The sequence below is a fragment of the Carassius carassius genome, chromosome 1 (assembly GCF_963082965.1).
Source record: "Carassius carassius chromosome 1, fCarCar2.1, whole genome shotgun sequence".
In the NCBI taxonomy this organism is placed as follows: Eukaryota; Metazoa; Chordata; class Actinopteri; order Cypriniformes; family Cyprinidae; genus Carassius; species Carassius carassius.
In genome coordinates, this window is record NC_081755.1 from 22,810,372 (window position 1) to 22,829,858 (window position 19,487).

Below are 19,487 nucleotides of genomic sequence, written 5' to 3' on the forward strand. Positions count from 1 at the left end.
ATAATAAATAAATCATTATCTACTTATCTTCATTGTCTCATATTCAACACTCCCACATGCACACAGTATAAACATAAAGATGTACAAGTTTACAGCACTTTCACCTCTGTTTCACAGCCATTGGCTGGACATTTAAGATGCTTCTTGTACATCCAGCTTGTGTGTGTGTGTGTGTGTGTGTGTGTGTGTGTGTGTGTGTTAAAGTCAGCCAGCACCACAGGGGATTTGTTGTCTAGTCTGATTGATTGACAGTTCATGGCACCAAGAGGCCTCATGGGAGTGTACGGCCACAGGGGGAATTTGTTTAACCCTGGGATTACACACGTTCAGGCCATAAAGGACCTCATTTATATTCATTAAGCCGACACCCCTGTCACTTTGACATGGATTTGTGTTATTGCATCAGTCTCTGAGAAATGTTTCAATCATAATGGGCCGCTCTCTCTGGGAAGTAAATAGATGCAAAACACAAGATCATTTGAACAGCATTTCTTCACTATAAGGGTGAGTGAGTGATGAATACAAATGGTTCCTGACATGATATGTCTATACAGTATGTATATATTTATGCACGCTATTTTGGACCGGTTTTCTCTGTTCACTCATTAATAAATATTCAGTTATATTAAAATACACTGTATGTTTAATGACCTTATGTATTGTAGTCTATGATAAATTTAGTTTTTTTCCTGTGCTCCAGCTCTTATAAAATGTCAGTTTGAAAGAGCTGATAATTCTGGATACTTGGCTACATTGTATGAATAGTAATATAGTATGACATTAAATGATATTGTATTTCACACCATAAGGCAAATCCTTCATGGCATGCTGTGCAGATTCAATTTAAGATAAATTACTATACACAAGATAGTATTTTCATTGACTTGTGAATTTATAGTCGGTAATCAGATTGTTTTTTTTGCTGCTGTTGTATTTTAGTGAACACCAGCACTGTTTTTCTGTATTGCATTTCCCCGTGGAAATTTCTTCCATCTCCAGTCATGCTTAATTCAGTTGTGTTTTCCCTGCATGATACTTATATTAAAAAGAAAATGTATGTAATGGTAAGAGTGTTATACAGTTTTGTTTTTACATAACATAATGCCAAAGTGTAATTGTATATGATTGTGTGTTGTGTTGTTTACTAAACAAACTCTATTCAGTAGATTTAATCAGAGACATGATTTTAATGCAATATTAATACAATACCTTTCAAAAGGTTGGGGGGTTGGTTTAAATTATTAAATTTTTTTTTTTTTTTTGAAAGTCTCTAATTCTCACCAAAGCTCCATTTATTTGATAAAAAATTCAGTATGTATGTGTATATATATATATATATATATATATATTTTCAGCATCATTACTCCAGTCTTCACTTGCACATGATCCTTCAGAAATCAGGTCTAATATGATGATTTTTTTTTTTGTTTTCCATGTGTTTTTTCCTCTGGCTTTTGTTGTGATTCAGCTCTTTAGGGTTTTGGGCTCAGTTTCAGACACTCCAGATGTCTTTGTGTGGCCACCTGATACCTGACCTGGGGTCAGATAGCCAGATGCACTGAACCCAACGCCCCTTTCCTAAAAAACCTACTGAAGTAAATGAAGAGGACAAGTGGTGGCTCGCCCTGTCGCCCTGGAAACACTAATCATGTCTTCCAGCTTGATTGTGACTTGTGTCTCGGCCTGTAGACAGGGAGCATCGATCTGCTGTTCTGATTGGAGAATCACTTATGGTCTGCTGTGTTTTCTGATTCTGATTCAGTACAGCAGTATTTCCATATTCTATTAAACTGCATTCATTTGCTTTAAAGGATATCAAAAAACTGCACCTATCATATTTCATGAGGCAATGAACCATGCAGTTCACGAATCCGTGCAAAGTTGAATAAAAAATTGAAATAATATTTGCGACTCAGACTATTGATTATAAATTTTGACATATATAATATCAAGTATGTTTGTGATTGTTGTTTTGTTCTTGAACATTTATAATACAAATAAATTAATTAATTAATAGTAATATAAATTGAAACATATATTTGGCCAAGTTCTTTTCATGTGGTTGTTATTTTCATAGTAACAACGAAGCTCTGTAGCCTTTCCAGTGTTATTTTAATTATAATTAACTTTGTTTTTGGTCATAATTAGCTATAAAAAGCTATGTTTGAAAAAAATGGTTAAGGCATCGATCTATTTGACATCACTTTATGATAGATAAACAAGAGACTATAAAATGAAAAATCAATGTTTTAAATGTTATGCCATTTCTTTTAAGATGTTTAGTGTTTTTGTTGTTTGGTTCTATACAAACAGCCAATAATAATATGCCACTAATACTTTCCTACACTATAAAATTTCCTATGTATGGCCTTGTTGGAAAACAAGTGGCTTAAAGGAATGAAACCGGTTGTACTGGCCTCAACATAGCTTGACTAGGTTTCACTCATATTATTCATTTACGAAACTTGATCAAGATGGCATGACCAATCATAAATCATGCATTCAGCTGTGATGATGTTGATGATGTGTTTGGCCCTGACTGTACTTTTTCTGCCATCGCTTAACAATAACATACATCTTGATGTAACTCTATCCTCTATTGTGTTTACATAGCGTAGCACATTCTTGACCCGTTGCATCGACACGTATCACCTGTAGGTCCTTTCTTCGTCGTGCATTATCTCGACGGCTTTACCAGACCGAAATGAACAGTCTGAGTTCATGCGGTATCTTCTGCCTGTCTTCTTTCAAACCCCCACTGGTGCTCCTCCGAGCCAAATGTTCATTGTTTATTACTAAAGAGGCACGCCGATGTTATTGATGGCCATTCTAAGTAGCACAAGGAGGAGGAGGATTGCTTGGAAACAGAATCTAGGTCAGTCTGGCCAGCGTGATTCATTGATTCTGATGTGTGTCCATTTGCTGGTTTCTCCCTCTGTACTTCTGTATTGTTAATTGCTGGGTGACTGATCGCCCTAAATCTTTCTGGTCGTCTGCTCGAACTGTTTTTTTTTTTGCTTGGAACACCTGCCCTCGGGCTTGCTTTTAAGCAAGTGGAAGCGGCAGCCTTTTACCAGTGCATTGTGGGAAGGATGGCTGGAGGAAAAAACACAATTGGAACTGGAAGTGGACAAACAATGAACCATAAGAATGTTACTGAACTAGAACCAGGTCACAGTTTTGATTCAATATACACTACTGGACAACATTTTGAAATAATTCAGATTGATTCATGCTTTTTTCTTATGTTCATTCATCAGAGAATCTTACCAATCTTGATCATGTAGCAAGGTTTCCACCGAGATGTTAAGCAGCAAAACTGTTTTCAAAATTGATGATACTAATAACTGTTCATTATTTAGCCCCAGTAATAATTGATAATAACTGAGGTTCAAATCAGCATTTTAGGATGATTTCTGAAGAATCATGTGACACTGAAGACTAAAGATGCTGAAAATACAGCTTTGCTTCATTACGTTTTTCATATATTAAAGTAGAAAACCATGATTTTAAATAGTAATCAGTTTCATATGACTGTTTTAATGTATTTATTTTAAAATAGAAAAAAAAGTCATTATTCCTAACTTTTGATCTTTTTTGACCATCTCTTATGATAGTGCACACTAACAATAAAAGACCAGAAATGGTTCACATCTACATTATCTTTTAGCCACAAAAATGAAGCTTAATCAGTTAATGGGAAATTTGGAATTTCAGGTCTGTGTCTTTTTCTGTGCATCTAAATCTGAAGCGTTATTAGGGAAATGAATGAGTGCACAGACTCCTGACCAAGGGAGGAAATCCGGCCGTTGTGTGTCCGATCCAGCGCTCACCCCCTCCTCCAAGGCGGCAGCTGCACTTTGAGATTTCACAGAAAGACGTAAAGGATGTCCGGGTGAGCTTTTTGATGTCCTGGCAGTTTGGACAGTGTTGGAGATGTTTACCCTTACCCTGTTTTAGCAGCTGCACATACAGTATATGGATTCGGTATGACATTAAACAACACAATATACTATATATATATATATATATATATATATATATATGTATATATATATATATATATATATATGTATATATATATATATATGTATATATGTATATATATGTATATATGTATATATATGTATATATATATATATATATATACATATATATATATATATATATATATATATATATACATATATATATACATATATATATATGTATATATGTATGTATATATATATGTATATATGTATATACATATATATATATATATGTATATATATATATATATATATATATGTATATATGTGTATATATATATATATATATATGTATATATATATATATATATATGTATATATATATATATATATATAATAGTATTGTGTATTCTATTTCTCCATTAGTTTTTGCAAATGAGGACGTTTTTGGTTTGTAGTCCACTTTGAGCATCTATTCTGAGCAGATACTGGATGGCGGTTACAGTCCTAATGATAATTTAAGCATCAGTGTTTCTTAAAATTGATATTTAGTCTCAGCAGTGCATCAGTGTCCCTTTATCCCGTGAGTCTGTTGATTTCCGTCCGTCTTTGGATTATTCATGAGAAATCAAATGCAGCACCTGACCAGGTTATTTTTGCCCGTCGTCCTGAAATCGAACCCCAAGGAAACAGGATCTTTTTTTTTTTTTTTTTTGTGGGTGTGTGATGACGAGGAAGCCAGAGAGCTGTTTTAACCTCTAAAACTGCTTAGCACACAGATCAGCTTCTCCTTGCTTTCCTTCACATAATCCCAGGATTCAAAATGTCCTTGCATTGTGACATACATTTCTCGTAATTTAGCACATTTCCCATATTTCTTATTACAGTAATGCAAAAATAATTGTAATTGTTGTGTGTAAAATATATTTATTTTTTATACGTTTTATTCATTTTGTTTCACTGCCTTATGCAATTTTTTATAAAATAATCATTGCATTGGTTATTTTTTTTAACTAATGAGAATCATCTTTGAGAATCATGAGAATTCCAAAAAAGACACATTAAGAAATTAAATAATGAAGAAAATTATGATTTGAACAGTATTGTTGGATTTTAGCTCCACTTTTGATGTAATGGATCATAAATTATTGTTGGAAAAATTTAAATGTTATACATTTACTTCTCAAACTGTGCATTGGTTTAAAAGTTATATGACTAATAGGAGGCAATGTGTATTTTATAATGGAAGTTATTCGGAAGTTAAAGAGTTGCAATGTGGTGTTACTCAAGGAAGCTGTTTAGGACCATTGTTAATTTCTATTTTTACCAATGATCTTCCTTTGATTTTAAAGCATGCAAAGGCAGTTATGTATGCAGATCATACAACATTATATCTACCAGCCACAACAATTGATAAATTATCTGTGGATTTAGATGAGGAGTTACAATTAGTGGGTAAAGTGGGTACGGAATAATAAGATGGTTGTAAATTTGACAAAAACTAAAAGTATTGTGTTTGGATCAAATTCTAAACTTAAACCACAATTTAATTGGTCTGTAAAGAGTGTGCCTATTGAACAGGTAGAAGTTTGACTTCTTGGAGTTATTCTAGACAGTAGGCTGAAGTGGTTAAAACAGATAGAAAATATGGTAATAATTATGGGAAGAGGTATATCAGTTATTAGGAGATGTGCAAAATTTTTACCACAGTATTGCATCTCTCAAGTTATGTAAACAATGGTTCTTACTACCTTGGTAGTGGCTAATGGGGATCCAAATAAACAACAACTTAATTGCCAAGAAAATAATGTCACCATTCCAAAAATCTTATTGGTCATGCAATAAGCTTCTTGTTCTATATACTAAATGTATTTTTTTCTTCTTTGATTTGGAGTGAAATATGAATCTTTATAGGTTTAATGAGATTTAAGGGTAGAACAAGAAACCATCCATGAAATCGCCCCTGGGTGCTTTATAATAACATGAGAGTATGAATTTTATAATGTCAAATGGCAAGATAGTGGAAGAACAGAGAGGTATGGCAATGAGACGCGAGCTATCATATAACAAGACTCGTCAGCGGTCAATTGGTCTCCGAGGACAGGTGTAAACGTGCTTCTTAAGAGACCTTAGCACAAAAGAGCTTCTCAATGTCACATATGAATGCATGTGAAGGCAGTAATAGTATATAATGTGGAGGAGCTAATGGCCCGTCTCATTCTGGTTTCTAGTCTGTCTATTCATCGTGACCGAGCCCCTCAAACGCTCTGTCTTAACCCCACCATTTTCCACCAGCATGATGATTCTACTGTTGCTATGCAACGTCCTACTGTCGCTTAGTGAAGCATTAATTAGAGTGTTACATTTGAATACCGTCGTTATCGCCTCTAGGAATTGCCATGGCTGGCATATTTGCACTCAACTTTTAGATTCCACCATAGGGGCTGGAAAAAACACATGTTTCACCCTGTCCACCGTTACTGCAGGGGTCGGACTATATACTGTACACGGGTAGAAAATACTGTCAAGAAGCCTTTTAGTTTACAGAATCCTCACAGAATTAGCAAAATAACAAAAACATTTTTTTATAATTTTAGCACATTTCACATTGATCACATTTTATGCATGTAAGTGTTTATTTACTTATTTAACTATTTATGTATGTATATATTAATGTATGTACTGGGGAATTTATAAGATTAGATTTTTTCCCCATCTCATCATCATTATCATTCATGAATCAGTTTATATGTTTGTTTTTATTTATTCTATTTTGTGCTGGACCGTTAGTTCTGCAGTTGCTATGTGAAACGTCAGGTGGTACAGTGTTCCTCAGATTGACCCTGCATGGCATCACCTCTGAAAACCAGCACAAGGCCAGGGCTGTGATTTCCCCCTGATTTGCATTCTAAAGGTGATGCCAGGATCCGTAATTTTCCTGACAGCTAGGGTGGGAAGTGGGCCGTGTTCCCTCACGGCAGCTGAGAGAGTGTGGACTGGAGCGCTGCCACATGCAGGATGAGATTTCAGGAGCACTAACATGACTGGGACTGCAGGAGCAGAAAGAGCCGTTCCTGCCCAGTTACATTACAGCCTCCCCTCGTCCTGTCTGATGTGAGCACTGTACGGCTGGCAGTCTGATCAGAGAATCGACTAACCTCTTCATGCGTCATATGACATTAAAAAAGACTGGATTGGAATATACTCATCCAAAATCAGTGTTGTTCTATCTATCTATCTATCTATATATATACTGTATATGGTGTGTGTGTGTCACATGGCTTCTTTTCACTGTTTGCTTCCAGTCAGACCAACAGGCTTTATAGTGCATGCACTGAACTGTCAAAACTCACAGAAACTTAAAGCCCTTCACATCAGCGGTGAAAGACGAGCAGACACTGGCCAATTATTTTGACTGTGTGAATCAAAGTAAGAAGTGAAGCAGGGAATTCTTTGAAAAGCAGCAAGAACAAATGGGCAGGGGCTCTTTTTGAAGATGTGTGGACTCTTTGATTTCAGACTCTCCATTAAATCTGTTCAAACCCTTGGCTGCGATGCCTGATGCCCCCCACATCACCTCACATCACACCCACCCAAACCCCCCTGCTGGCTGACTGTTCTCTCTTCATGGGCTTCTGCCTGGGCAAAACTGGTTTGCAGTTTGTTTAGATAAAGCTTCATTTTCTGGTAATTATCACTCTACACCATAGCCTTTGGCACAGTTGTGTAGACTAGATTACTAGTGAGATTAGATGGAGAAAAAAACACAACTGAACTCACTCAGACAATTTGACCTTTTGTAGTAAAATAATTACTCTAGAATAAATTCTGTAGGGTTGTTGGTGGTGGATGAGCATGACCATTTCATTATGTATTTCTGTCTGTTTAGATGAACTGTGTCACTGTCTCTTGATACGGGGAGAATAATGGACACCGTTCTATTCTCAGTTTGAAACGTGACACACCTGCATTGCTCAGGTGATGTCTTGGCTGTTTGTCTCGGCTGCTTGTTTGCCCTGGGAGTCGTCTCAGTCTCAGACAGCCGTCTCGGTCTCGTTGGCTTGCTTTGTCACAGTTTGTGAGTCAGGATGCACAGGTGTGTTTGGAAACAGAGTTGTTGTTCTCAGGCTGCAACGAGGAGTGCTTTTAGTTGGCCGATTTGCCAAATTTTTTTTACTCCTGAATGCTGAATGCTTTCTTTTTTGTTTTGTTTTTTTTAAAAGGAAATAATTATTAAAGTTTACTGGTATGTGATGTTATATTATTCATATGAATTCAAGATTATTATTATAACTTTAAATACTTATTATTATTATTTAACAAAAAATAGCTTATTTTTAGTAGTATATTAGTGTTATAGTATGTTATTAATAAAAGTAGAAATATATATACATATTATTGTTGCTGCTGTTATTATATGTACATGTATATGTATATGTATATGCATATATATATGTATATGTATGTATATATGTTTGTGTAGTCATGTAGCCGGCAGATAAATCTATACATAAGTGTTCGTAACAGTGCTTTAAAAGTGATTACTCTAGCACAAACATTAAACTTGCACTATGCCATCTAGGTATGTATGTGTATATATATATATGTGTACAGTGTATATATGTACTGTCATAACTGATATGAATTTGCACATTGCATGGCAAAGGATAATACAATATATGAGGTCTAATTCTCATTATTAACTATTAACTTAGCTATTAACTTATAAACTAAATACTTATTAATAGTTAATGTCATCTTTCAGTTTAGATATGGGGTTGTATTAAGGGATTTAAAATGTGGCCTTGCACAATAAGACATTTAATATGTGCTTTATAAGGACTAATAAAAAGTCAACATGCTTGTAATATGCAAGCTAGTTAATAGTGAGAATAGGTCCTTTAAATAAAGTGTTATCCTATGTTGTAAATGTCACGGAATTGAATATTCAGTCTACTGATTGCACTTTACTAAAAAAGAAATATACAAAGCATAGGGGGTCTTTTGTGACCCCTTCTTATCATGAGTAGAATCAATTTTGGTGTCTTTGTGCCAATCTAAAAGATACTTTTCTGGGAGAATTTACCGCTGCATTGCTGAAGAGAAATGCCCTTCTCTGTTTGAAGTTCCTTATGCCGGAAGATCAGGATCAGGAAACATCAGTAGATGGAGTGTGTAGGCTGTGTTTATAAACAGAGGAGTTTGTCCTCTTTTGGAGCCCAAGCTTCTGCTAGCACTTTAGAGCTGCTGTGTTGTGTTTGGAAAGGAAGTGATAGGGACAAAGGGAAGACACATGTGTTTGCATAACTCTTTGTGTGTGCATGTGTGTGTGCAGGGGCTTTAACTGCATTTCCTCCCTCGCTCTGTGTGAGGTTTTCTCTCAAGGAAAGAAAAAACTCAGGTCAAACTTGTAGTATTATCTCCCTCTGTAAGTCTTTAGGTGATTCATGGAGAAACACAGACAAATTAGTGCGAAAAATACACTAATGGCAGCATTGACTTGTCCACCGACTCTAGTGTGTGTTTCTAAGTGCTGTCATATTCTGGGAATGTGCTGCATTCATATCCATACCTATCTTCTATTCTTTGTTCTTTGTTCTTCTGTGTGTGTGTGCGTGTGTGTGTGTGAGAGAGGGAGAGAGAGAGAGAGTGTTTTGTTTCATTGTACACGACCCAAACCTCGTTGTCACGAGACGTCACCCCCCCCCCCCCTTCCCGGCATGCTCTCTGTTCATTGGCTTTCTAGAGCAGTAGAAAACAAACAGCGTGCGGTTCCTGTAACACTGCGCTGTGGGAGGCATTAGTCAAAGGGAGAGACTGTATAAAATATAAAGCTCTGCGCTCTTGGCTCTTAGTCATCGAGGCTCCTGTTGGATCCATCAAGCTCCAAACGGTGGCTGAGGCCAGAGAGTTTTATATGCCCGCAGTAGCTCTCCAGTAACACTGTGTGACTTTTGGAACAGTCAGAGACTTCAGAAGAGATACTTGACTTCACTTGATTGTTTTTGGTCCTTTATAGATCTTTTTGCAGTCCAGATCATTTTATTCATTAAAAATATCCTTGTCATTAGGGTTTAGGCTATATTATGATGGTTGTAAACCCATTCTTAGTGGACAGTTATTTGCTGATTGTTTTTATTGGCGTGGTCACCATAGTTTTTTTATTCATTTAAAATGTTTGTTTTTTAATAATTATTTATAATTAATAATAATAATTTTTTGTCTCTCTCTCTCTCTCTCTCTCTCTCTATATATATATATATATATATATATAATATATAGACAAAAAATAATGTCAAATATAAATTAAATAAATACAAATTAATTAATTATTATTATTATTATAAAAAACATAAAAAATTGTATTTATTTAAAAATATTTTTTTCATTGTTTTTGGACACACTTCAATTGTAGCAATTTAATGTTTAAGTTTTAATGGCTTTAAGGTATAACATTTAATCTGATTAAATGATCAGGTTTTTAAAAGAATATGAACAAATAAAGATAATAATAATAAACATATTATTTATAATTATTTATAATTACACTTAATAAATAAATTCATCATACTTCAGACATACACATTTATTATAAAAGTCACATAATTAGCTTTTTGTTATTTTTTTGTTGTGAGTGAGTGCTGCATTTTCCAGCATTTAAATGTGCACATTTGCATTCATTATCATGCTAAATAAGGATCTGTATTTTTATGTGAGTGATGAAAATTGATCCACCCATGCCTAATGGCTGTGTTTGTGAAACCTGTATGTAACCATTATTGTGTTTGGAGCCACTAATGGTAGCTGACCGCAACTACTGTGTGGAATAGCATTCGGTTAAACTGAAGAGAGAAAACACAGTTCCAGTTAACATTTTAGATTATTGCAAGCAATTTGCTGCAACTGAAAGGAGCTTAGCACTCCCACTTCACCCTCCATGAATCGTAGCAGCAGTATTTTCAACAACCTGTCGACTCGAGTGCAGTAAGAAAATGGCTACGAGCAGCGGCTCCCAGCCAGACTTCCAAGTCTGCAGCTAACATGACATCCCTCCTGCTGTGGCCCATCAGCCCCGAAGATCCCATCATCATGATGCAGGCTGATAACTTGTGACTGGATACCTTTAGACTGTGTGTGTGTGTGTGTGTGTGTGTGTGTGTGTGTGTGTGTGTGTGTGTGTGTGTGTGTGTGTGTGTGTGTGTGTGTGTGTGTGTGTGTGTGTGAGAGAGAGAGAGAGAGAGAGAGTGTGTGTATGTGTGTGTGTGTGTGTTTAACAGTGAATTAAGGAAGCCAGTAAGTATTCCTGCTTCAGGCTGCGTTGATTCTGATAACACTGGCTGTTTTTTAACTGATTGCAGAGTTATAAATGCTCAGACTATCTCCAGTTTGATGAGGAAGATTTTATAGCTGATAGAGCATGTAAATCTCTCTATTTTGATGCTTTTTGAAGTCTGTGCAGGTGTGTGAGATTTAGGCAGACTATGTTCTGCAGGCTGATCTGATTGCTAATGACATATTTGTTCATAATGTTCATAAATGTGTTGATCTGTAGTCCAGTGAATCATTGCCTGATGAGCAATGCTAGGTCAGTACAATGTGTGCATATGCCACTTACAAAAAATGAATAATAAAAAAGATAAAATAAATAAATAAAAACCCATGCATGGTAGACTAATTGTTTCTAATCATAATACTTTGACAAATACTGTATGTGTTAGTTATTACTTAAAATGATTATTATTGTTGTTATAAAAATTATTAAAAATAATAAATAATTTACAGTTATGTAATATTATTATATAAAATTATGCATGTACATATAATAATTAATAATAGTTTATAAATCATTTATGAAATTAAATCACAGATTACTGCAGTTCACATATGGTAAATGACTACTATAATAAAATGCCATGATATTTAGATCCATAAATTCGTCCATGGTATCAACATGATATCATGCTCAAACTGCACAGTTGTACAGTTTTGTACAGTTTTTTTTTTTGTAAAGTCATTGTGTTGACCGATAAATTATGTATGAGTTTATAAATCTATGTGTGACTGTAAACTCTGGTATATACGTTTTCCCCTGAGGCACTTTACCCCCCACTATTTTTTTTAGTTTTTCTGTCCCACTCTGTGCTGATAGCCCTTCTTGTGCTAGTAATCCAGTTGGGCAATCTCACACAGGCCCCCCTCAGCTGGGCACGATTAGCAGCAGACACACATGTAACAAAGCCAGGCATTTGGCTTTGGCTCGCCAGGTCTCCGTCCGATTTCTGGCACACTTTTGGAGTCATTGTGTCATTTGTCCCACTGCTATTGTTTAGCCCAGACAAATATCAAGGAGAGAAATCAAAGCATGGCTAAACCATACTCATCCCCCCTCTCTCCCACAAACAATTATAACCTCTGCCAGCACAGACACACAGACAGACAGACACTAAGACCGACAGACACTCAGACGGACAGATAGACAGACAGACACACACACTCAGACAGACAGACAGACAGACACACACACACACACACACTCAGACAGACACTCAGACAGACAGACACTCAGGCAGACCGACAGACAGACACTCAGACAGACCGACAGACAGACAGACAGACACTCAGACAGATAGACAGTCAGACAGACACACACACACACACACACTCAGACAGACAGACAGACAGACAGACAGACACTAAGACAGACAGACACTCAGATGGACAGACACTCAGACAGATGGACAGACACTCAGACAGACAGACAGACAGACAGACAGACAGACACTCACACTTAGACAGACAGACACACACACACACACACACACACTCAGACAGACAGACAGACAGACACTCAGACAGACAGACAGACACACACACACACACACACACACACACACTCAGACAGACAGACACTCAGACACTCAGACAGACAGACAGACACTCAGACAGACAGACAGACAGACACACACACACACACACACACACACACACACACACACACTCAGACAGACAGACACTCAGACAGACAGACAGACAGACAGACACTCAGACAGACAGACAGACAGACAGACAGACACACTCAGACAGACAGACAGACACACACACACACACACACACTCACACACACACACACACACACACACACACACTCAGACAGACAGACAGACAGACAGACACACACAGACAGACAGACAGACACTAAGACGGACAGACACTCAGACAGACGGACAGACACACAGACAGACACTAAGACGGACAGACATACAGACAGACAGACAGACACACTCAGACAGACACACACACACACACACACACATACACACACACTCAGACAGACAGACAGACAAACAGACACACTCAGACAGACAGACAGACAGACAGACAGACAGACACACTCAGACAGACAGACAGACACTCAGACAGACAGACACCAGGTCTTCATTAAGCCTCACGCTGAAGACTAGTTACAAACAGTTTATTATTAGCAAATCCACACTTCATTAAAACTGACTTAAAGATAGTCTTAAAGATTTGGCATTGTTTTACAAAGATATTTTTTAAATTTGGGAACATCACACACACATCAAATGTTTGTGTTTATTTATTAGTTTGCATATTATTTATTTTTTGAAACATTTTCCACAATGTTGATAATTCCAAAATGATAATTGTTTTGTTTGTTTGTTTCAAAGATTTTCCACACTCAGTGTCAAGGAAAGCTGTTTGTTTAGTTGGATGTGTTTTAAAATTTTTAAATGTTTCCACTTTGAATGTTACACGGAACTTGTTTATTTATTTAGTTTATTATTTTTGTTTTTCAAAATGTTTCCACAATGTTTCTATTTGTTTGTGTTTTATTTACTGTCAAGTAGCTGCACGATGTGTCGTTTAAGCATCGATTTCGCGATGTATGAATCCACGATAGTCACATCGCAGGATGTGCGATGTAGGCTGTTGTAGTTGATCCGTTATTCATTAACTGTATGGGCCAGAGAGAGCACGCGAGAGAGAGAGAGCGAGCGCGCGTGCGTGTGAGAGAGAGCGCGAGAGAGAGAGCGTGAGAGAAAGAGCACGCGAGAGAGAGAGCGAGCCCCGGCCGCACACTTCAAACAACACGAGCTCTGTCTTGCCCTCTCTCCATCGCGCATATTAATCAATTGACACGATGGTGTCGATGTTTAAATCATTTAAAATGAGAATGTAAATCTGCTCACCCCATTTTTGTTTGTAAGAAAAAATTGATTAGATTTCATATCGCAATATATATCGCAGAAAAATTAAATATCGCAATGTAATTTTTTCCCAATATCGTGCAGCCCTACTGTCAAGCAATGTTTATTTAGTTGGTTTTGATTTTTTTTATGGTTTCGTTACTTTTGTTTCATATCTTGTTTGTTTTAGGCTTGGTTTTAGTTCGTAAGCTCTCATTTGTGTGTAATGAGTTATCGCACTTTAAGACCATCACAAAAGTTTGATTTTCATGTTTACTTCAAACACCGTCGGTTCTCATGTCTTTCGTAACTGATTGAGATGCTGCGGAGGGGAGGATTTGGTATAGCTCTCCTCAGACTTCAGCTATATTAAAAAATGAGTGATAGATCCTTCTACTGCTCCACTGCAGATCCCATTTTTCACTTTCCCAACTTTCAGTCTAAGTTTCTCATTAGTTTGTGTGTCAGCTTTTCTACAGATCTCATTAAAGCGTATGTCCAAGTATGAGGGACTGCTTTGGGGAATAGTGTTAGTCTCGTCACTCTCATGCTTAGGCACGGTTCACTCGGCAAACAGCAGCAAACCTCGCTACACTGAGTTTTGTCTTCTCCGTTCTTCTTCAGCTGGAAGAAGCACAGCCCCAGGATAAGGTCATCCTTTTCTTCTTCTCTCATCTTTATTCAGAAGCTGTTACACACCCCCTTTTGCTCTCAATCTGTCTTGTCTTGACTTCTTTCTACCTTGCATCTCAGCTAGAATTGGAAAACTGAACCTTGAAAAACTAATAAAATAAAAATAATAATAATATTTACAAAAGGATGTACTTTGCTGGCTTTGGCTAAGTCCATACTTTGTAGTTGGCAGTAAGATTATTGGGATTTTTGAACATACTATTTAGGATAGATGGCAATGCCCAAACTGATACATTTGGTCTCCAAACCTGGTGTCCTTTGTTTAACCTTCAAGCTCATTATGCAGTAAATAAATATACATTTTACTGTGAGGTCACTCGTTTAAGAGCACTTAATTGGCCTAGTGGTATTACTGTTGCATAAGGTTTAAAAGTTCTTATATTTGAAACTCAGATAAACTGACTTTTTAAGAAAAAATAGCGGGGTGCATTTGGTTGCGTTTTGTTTTACACTTTATTGGATCTGATTAGCTTGACCTCAATTGTTCAGCATCGTTTCCATTTAACATTTCATTCCTCCTTCACATTTGCCTTCAAGCAGGTGAAGAGACCTTTTCATGACCAGGCAGATGCAGCAGAAGGGAGAGAGGGCGGCAGGGTGTCAAGTATGCAGAATGAGCTCACTAAAAGTTACCACAATGGTTCAAGCAAATTGATTTGTTTTGACATAATTATCTTCAGTACTACTAATATATTTGTGACCCCCACTGAATCATTTCAACACTTAGGCTTTCTGCCAATTGTGGCCCCAGCAACATATTAGCAGTAAACATGTACCAATGCTGGCTCAGCGAAAGGAGCATCGAGTGCTAGAAAAGAAGACTATCTGCCCGTGGATGTTGATTTGAAATGCATGTGTGCATATACACATAATCCCCCCTACAAAGACATCTGTTTCACATTTGTGTGACCTCAGCCAAGAGTACTTCTGAAGGTGTGGAGGCCCAGATTAATACTGAACACTCCAAGAAGAAGACTGAGTACATGCAGGGGATTCTAAGTTCATCTATCCATCTATCTATCTATCTATCTATCTATCTATCTATCTATCCATCTATCCATCCATCCATCCATCCATCCATCCATCCATCTATCCATCTATCCATCTATCCATCTATCCATCTATCCATCTATCTGTCTATCCGTCTGTCTGTCTGTCTGTCTGTCTGTCTACAGTATCTATCTGTCTGTCTGTCTGTCGGTCTGTCTGTCTACAGTATCTATCTGTCTGTCTCTGTCTGTCTATCTGTCTGTCTACAGTATCTGTATCTGTCTATCTTTCTGTCAGTCTACAGTATATTTCTGTCTGTCTGTCTACAGTGTCTCTGTCTCTGTCTGTCTACAGTATCTATCTGTCTGTCTGTCTGTCTGTCTACAGTGTCTGTCTGTCTGTCTGTCTGTCTACAGTATCTGTCTGTCTGTCAGTCTGTCTACAGTGTCTGTCTGTCTGTCTGTCTGTCTGTCTGTCTACAGTATCTATCTGTCTGTCTCTGTCTGTCGGTCTGTCTACAGTATCTATCTGTCTGTCTACAGTATCTGTCTCTGTCTGTCTATCTTTCTGTCAGTCTACAGTATATGTCTGTCTGTCTGTCTACAGTGTCTCTGTCTCTGTCTGTCTACAGTATCTATCTGTCTGTCTACAGTATCTGTCTCTGTCTGTCTATCTTTCTGTCAGTCTACAGTATATGTCTGTCTGTCTGTCTACAGTGTCTCTGTCTCTGTCTGTCTACAGTATCTATCTGTCTGTCTGTCTGTTTACAGTATCTGCCTGTCTGTCTGTCTACAGTATCTAGTATCAGTGTCTTTTTTTCATTCATTGCATTAATCTATCGTTTGATAATTTTATCTCTTCATCTGTAGTTCTCCCGTCGTCCTTTTTCGCATATCTCACAATTCTTGAAAGTCAGAATTGTGAGGGAAAATCAGAATTGCGTTTGTATCTTGCAATTTCGAGTTTATATACCCCTATTGTGACATTATTGTATATACCAATATTATTGACATTGTACCTCGCAATTGTGAGTTTATATCATGCAACTCTGAGAAAAATAAAGTATGAATTGCAAGTTTATATTTTGCAACTTGCAATTACCCTTTTTAATTTTTTATTCAGTGGCAGAAAAAGGCTTCCATATTAAAGTGTATTGTAGGTGTCTGCATTTGTTTGTTTGTTTATTTATTTTGTGGTCTACTACCTTACTAGACTACCTAATAACATAGTATGTTCTGTTGTTTATTATAAGTTTGACCTTTTTGCCAAATAAAAAAAAAGGATCAGAAAATGTTAAATAGCTCATTTTGTCAGAGAGGTTGGACTAACCACTATATGACAGTACCCAACAATCTATTCTATTCTATTCTATTCTATTCTATTCTTCTGTAAAGTCTCCATTCATGTGAATTCACCCTTCAAATAATTAATTCCATTGAAATCTACTGCCAACATCACCTTGTGCAGCAGCAGAACAAAGTGTGTCTTTATCCTGTGCTCTCTCACACATGTAAACACACACACACACACACACACACACACACACACACAGCTCATACATGAAGCAGTAATTAGCAGCATCAGGGTGTGATCCCTCCGCAGTGTGGGTGTTGAGTGTGGCCTAAAATAATCCAGTGGAGAATGACGAATCCCTCGAATGAAACTCATTATCAGCCGCAACGTTCCAGCGGGCTGAAGGCTCGGTGTACCTGAAACATATAATCACAGGCTTCCAAAAATCCCCTCAGTAACTCTTTGTCTAGACTTTAGAGCTGATGTGCGGCGAACATCACCAGTCGAGCTGCACTTGTAAAGAGATCACACGTTTTGGGAATCAGTGTTGAGATGCAAAGGAGTTGTGGAGAAAGTGATTGTGTGTGTTGTTACAAATCCTATTTATAGATTCAAACATAGTGGCAACTGTTATCATCTACTCTACGTTTTGTTGCTTAGTGTTAATTAGCAGGAGAACTACGCTAGTATGCTAAAATGGCATATTTCTAGTTTGATTATTATTATTATTTATATATTTATTCATGCAGTTGCTATGACTCAGAGGGCAGGTACATGGTGTTTCCAATAGTTTCTTCAGGTTTTTTTTTTTTTTTTTGCTTGCTTCTCACACTGTTGTATTTTCTTCTCTCTCTCTTTCTGCAGATCTCTCTATAGCCGGGTCCAGAACTGTGCAGTCATGTTCAGGAACAGTCTGAAGATGCTGCTTGGTGGCAAATCCAACCGCAAGAATCGAAACAGTGGTAGGTTGAGTTTTCTTTTTAAAATTTGGAAGCTTCCCTACAAACAGACCCCCATGCAAAACGCAAAGCTGCATTGAACTTTTGTCATGCAGTCAGTGTCAGTTTTCAAAAGAACCTGGGGTAAGACAAACCGCTCAATGTAGATGCAGCTTTAACATTTGGCGGAAGAGAGTGGTTTGAAATGTATCAGTGGGTAAGCTATGTTTATCCAAGCAATTTATTCTACATAAATTATTATTTTTAAGTGAAGTATTTCACGAATTATTAAGTGAAGCACATTTCCAAAATGGTAGCTGTAGGGTGAAATCTGTTTAAATATTCTGATAATTAAACTTTTTTTGGCTGATTTATGAAAATGTGAATATTGTGCAGGAAAATAAAAATGGAACATAATCTAAAAAGACAAGCCTGTGCGCTTACAACACTCCTTGAGGTCCCATTCTGTTGTGCCCTGTCTAGCATTTTTAAACATGAAATGATGTGTTTCTATATGTTTGTGTGCGTATATTAGCTCTCAGAGAGACTTCAGGCTTCTGTTGAGAGGATTACAATAGTCAAAAGCGAAGTGAAATTAGGATTCTGTGAGTATCTGCAAGTGAACCGAGCCAGATAAAGCTTAAGTGGTGAATGGAAAGAAACGGTGCTGCTCAGTGAATGAGCACACACTTTCAGAGCACTGCTGTATTTTGCTGGTGTAGCAGAGTTTAAAAGGAAACCTGTGTATTACACCCCTTTTACTGCCTGTTGACTGTCTTCTTCTTTTTCTCCTTCGTTTAAGGTCTGTTTCACCTCAGAACTCCTTTCAGCGCTCATGTTAACAGGTTGCTGAATTCAAATACAGATGACTATTTTGTCTAACAGCACGGGCAAGATTTTCCACTTGTGTTTACAATTTGTTTATACATCTGCCAGTTTAGAAAGACATATATTATTTATGGTCATTGTTAAAATCAATATTCAGTGTAATAATCTAGAAATCACTTCTGTTACACTGAAGAAACAGCTGCTAGTGAATCAGGCCTAGGATCTACTGCAGTAGTAAGAAGTGGAGATCTGTGTAAACTCTTTCAGGGCTGTGGTAGAGCTGTATGTGATGGATGAGGAGGGTGTGTTTGTTTGTCTGTGTGCTTTCTTGTTAGCTGTGTTTGCTTTTGATATTCACTGGAGTTTGGCTCTGTGACCGCAAGTACGTCCACGACTGCAAACTTGTGTTTACCTCACACGACATGTACATGTGCTCAAACACACACCTCCCTTCATACCTCAGGTCTGTCTGAATCTCCCATAAAGCGTCAGTCAAACAAGTGGCAAGTCTGACTCACCCAACAGACCAAGCCATTCACCTCAGTGACGGGACCTCACACTTCACA

At 37.2% G+C, this 19,487-nt stretch overlaps 1 protein-coding gene across 1 annotated transcript in view; it reads left to right on the forward strand.

Moving 5' to 3' along the window:
* The window catches only part of LOC132142006 (protein TANC2-like), a 148,820-nt gene that overhangs the window by 52,742 nt on the left and 76,591 nt on the right, over window positions 1–19,487 (forward strand). Inside the window, exon 3 of the mRNA XM_059551656.1 lies at window positions 18,020–18,117. Within this exon, the coding sequence (XP_059407639.1) occupies window positions 18,054–18,117 (64 nt within the window). The 5' untranslated portion in view covers window positions 18,020–18,053. The remainder of the gene's footprint in view (window positions 1–18,019; window positions 18,118–19,487) is intronic.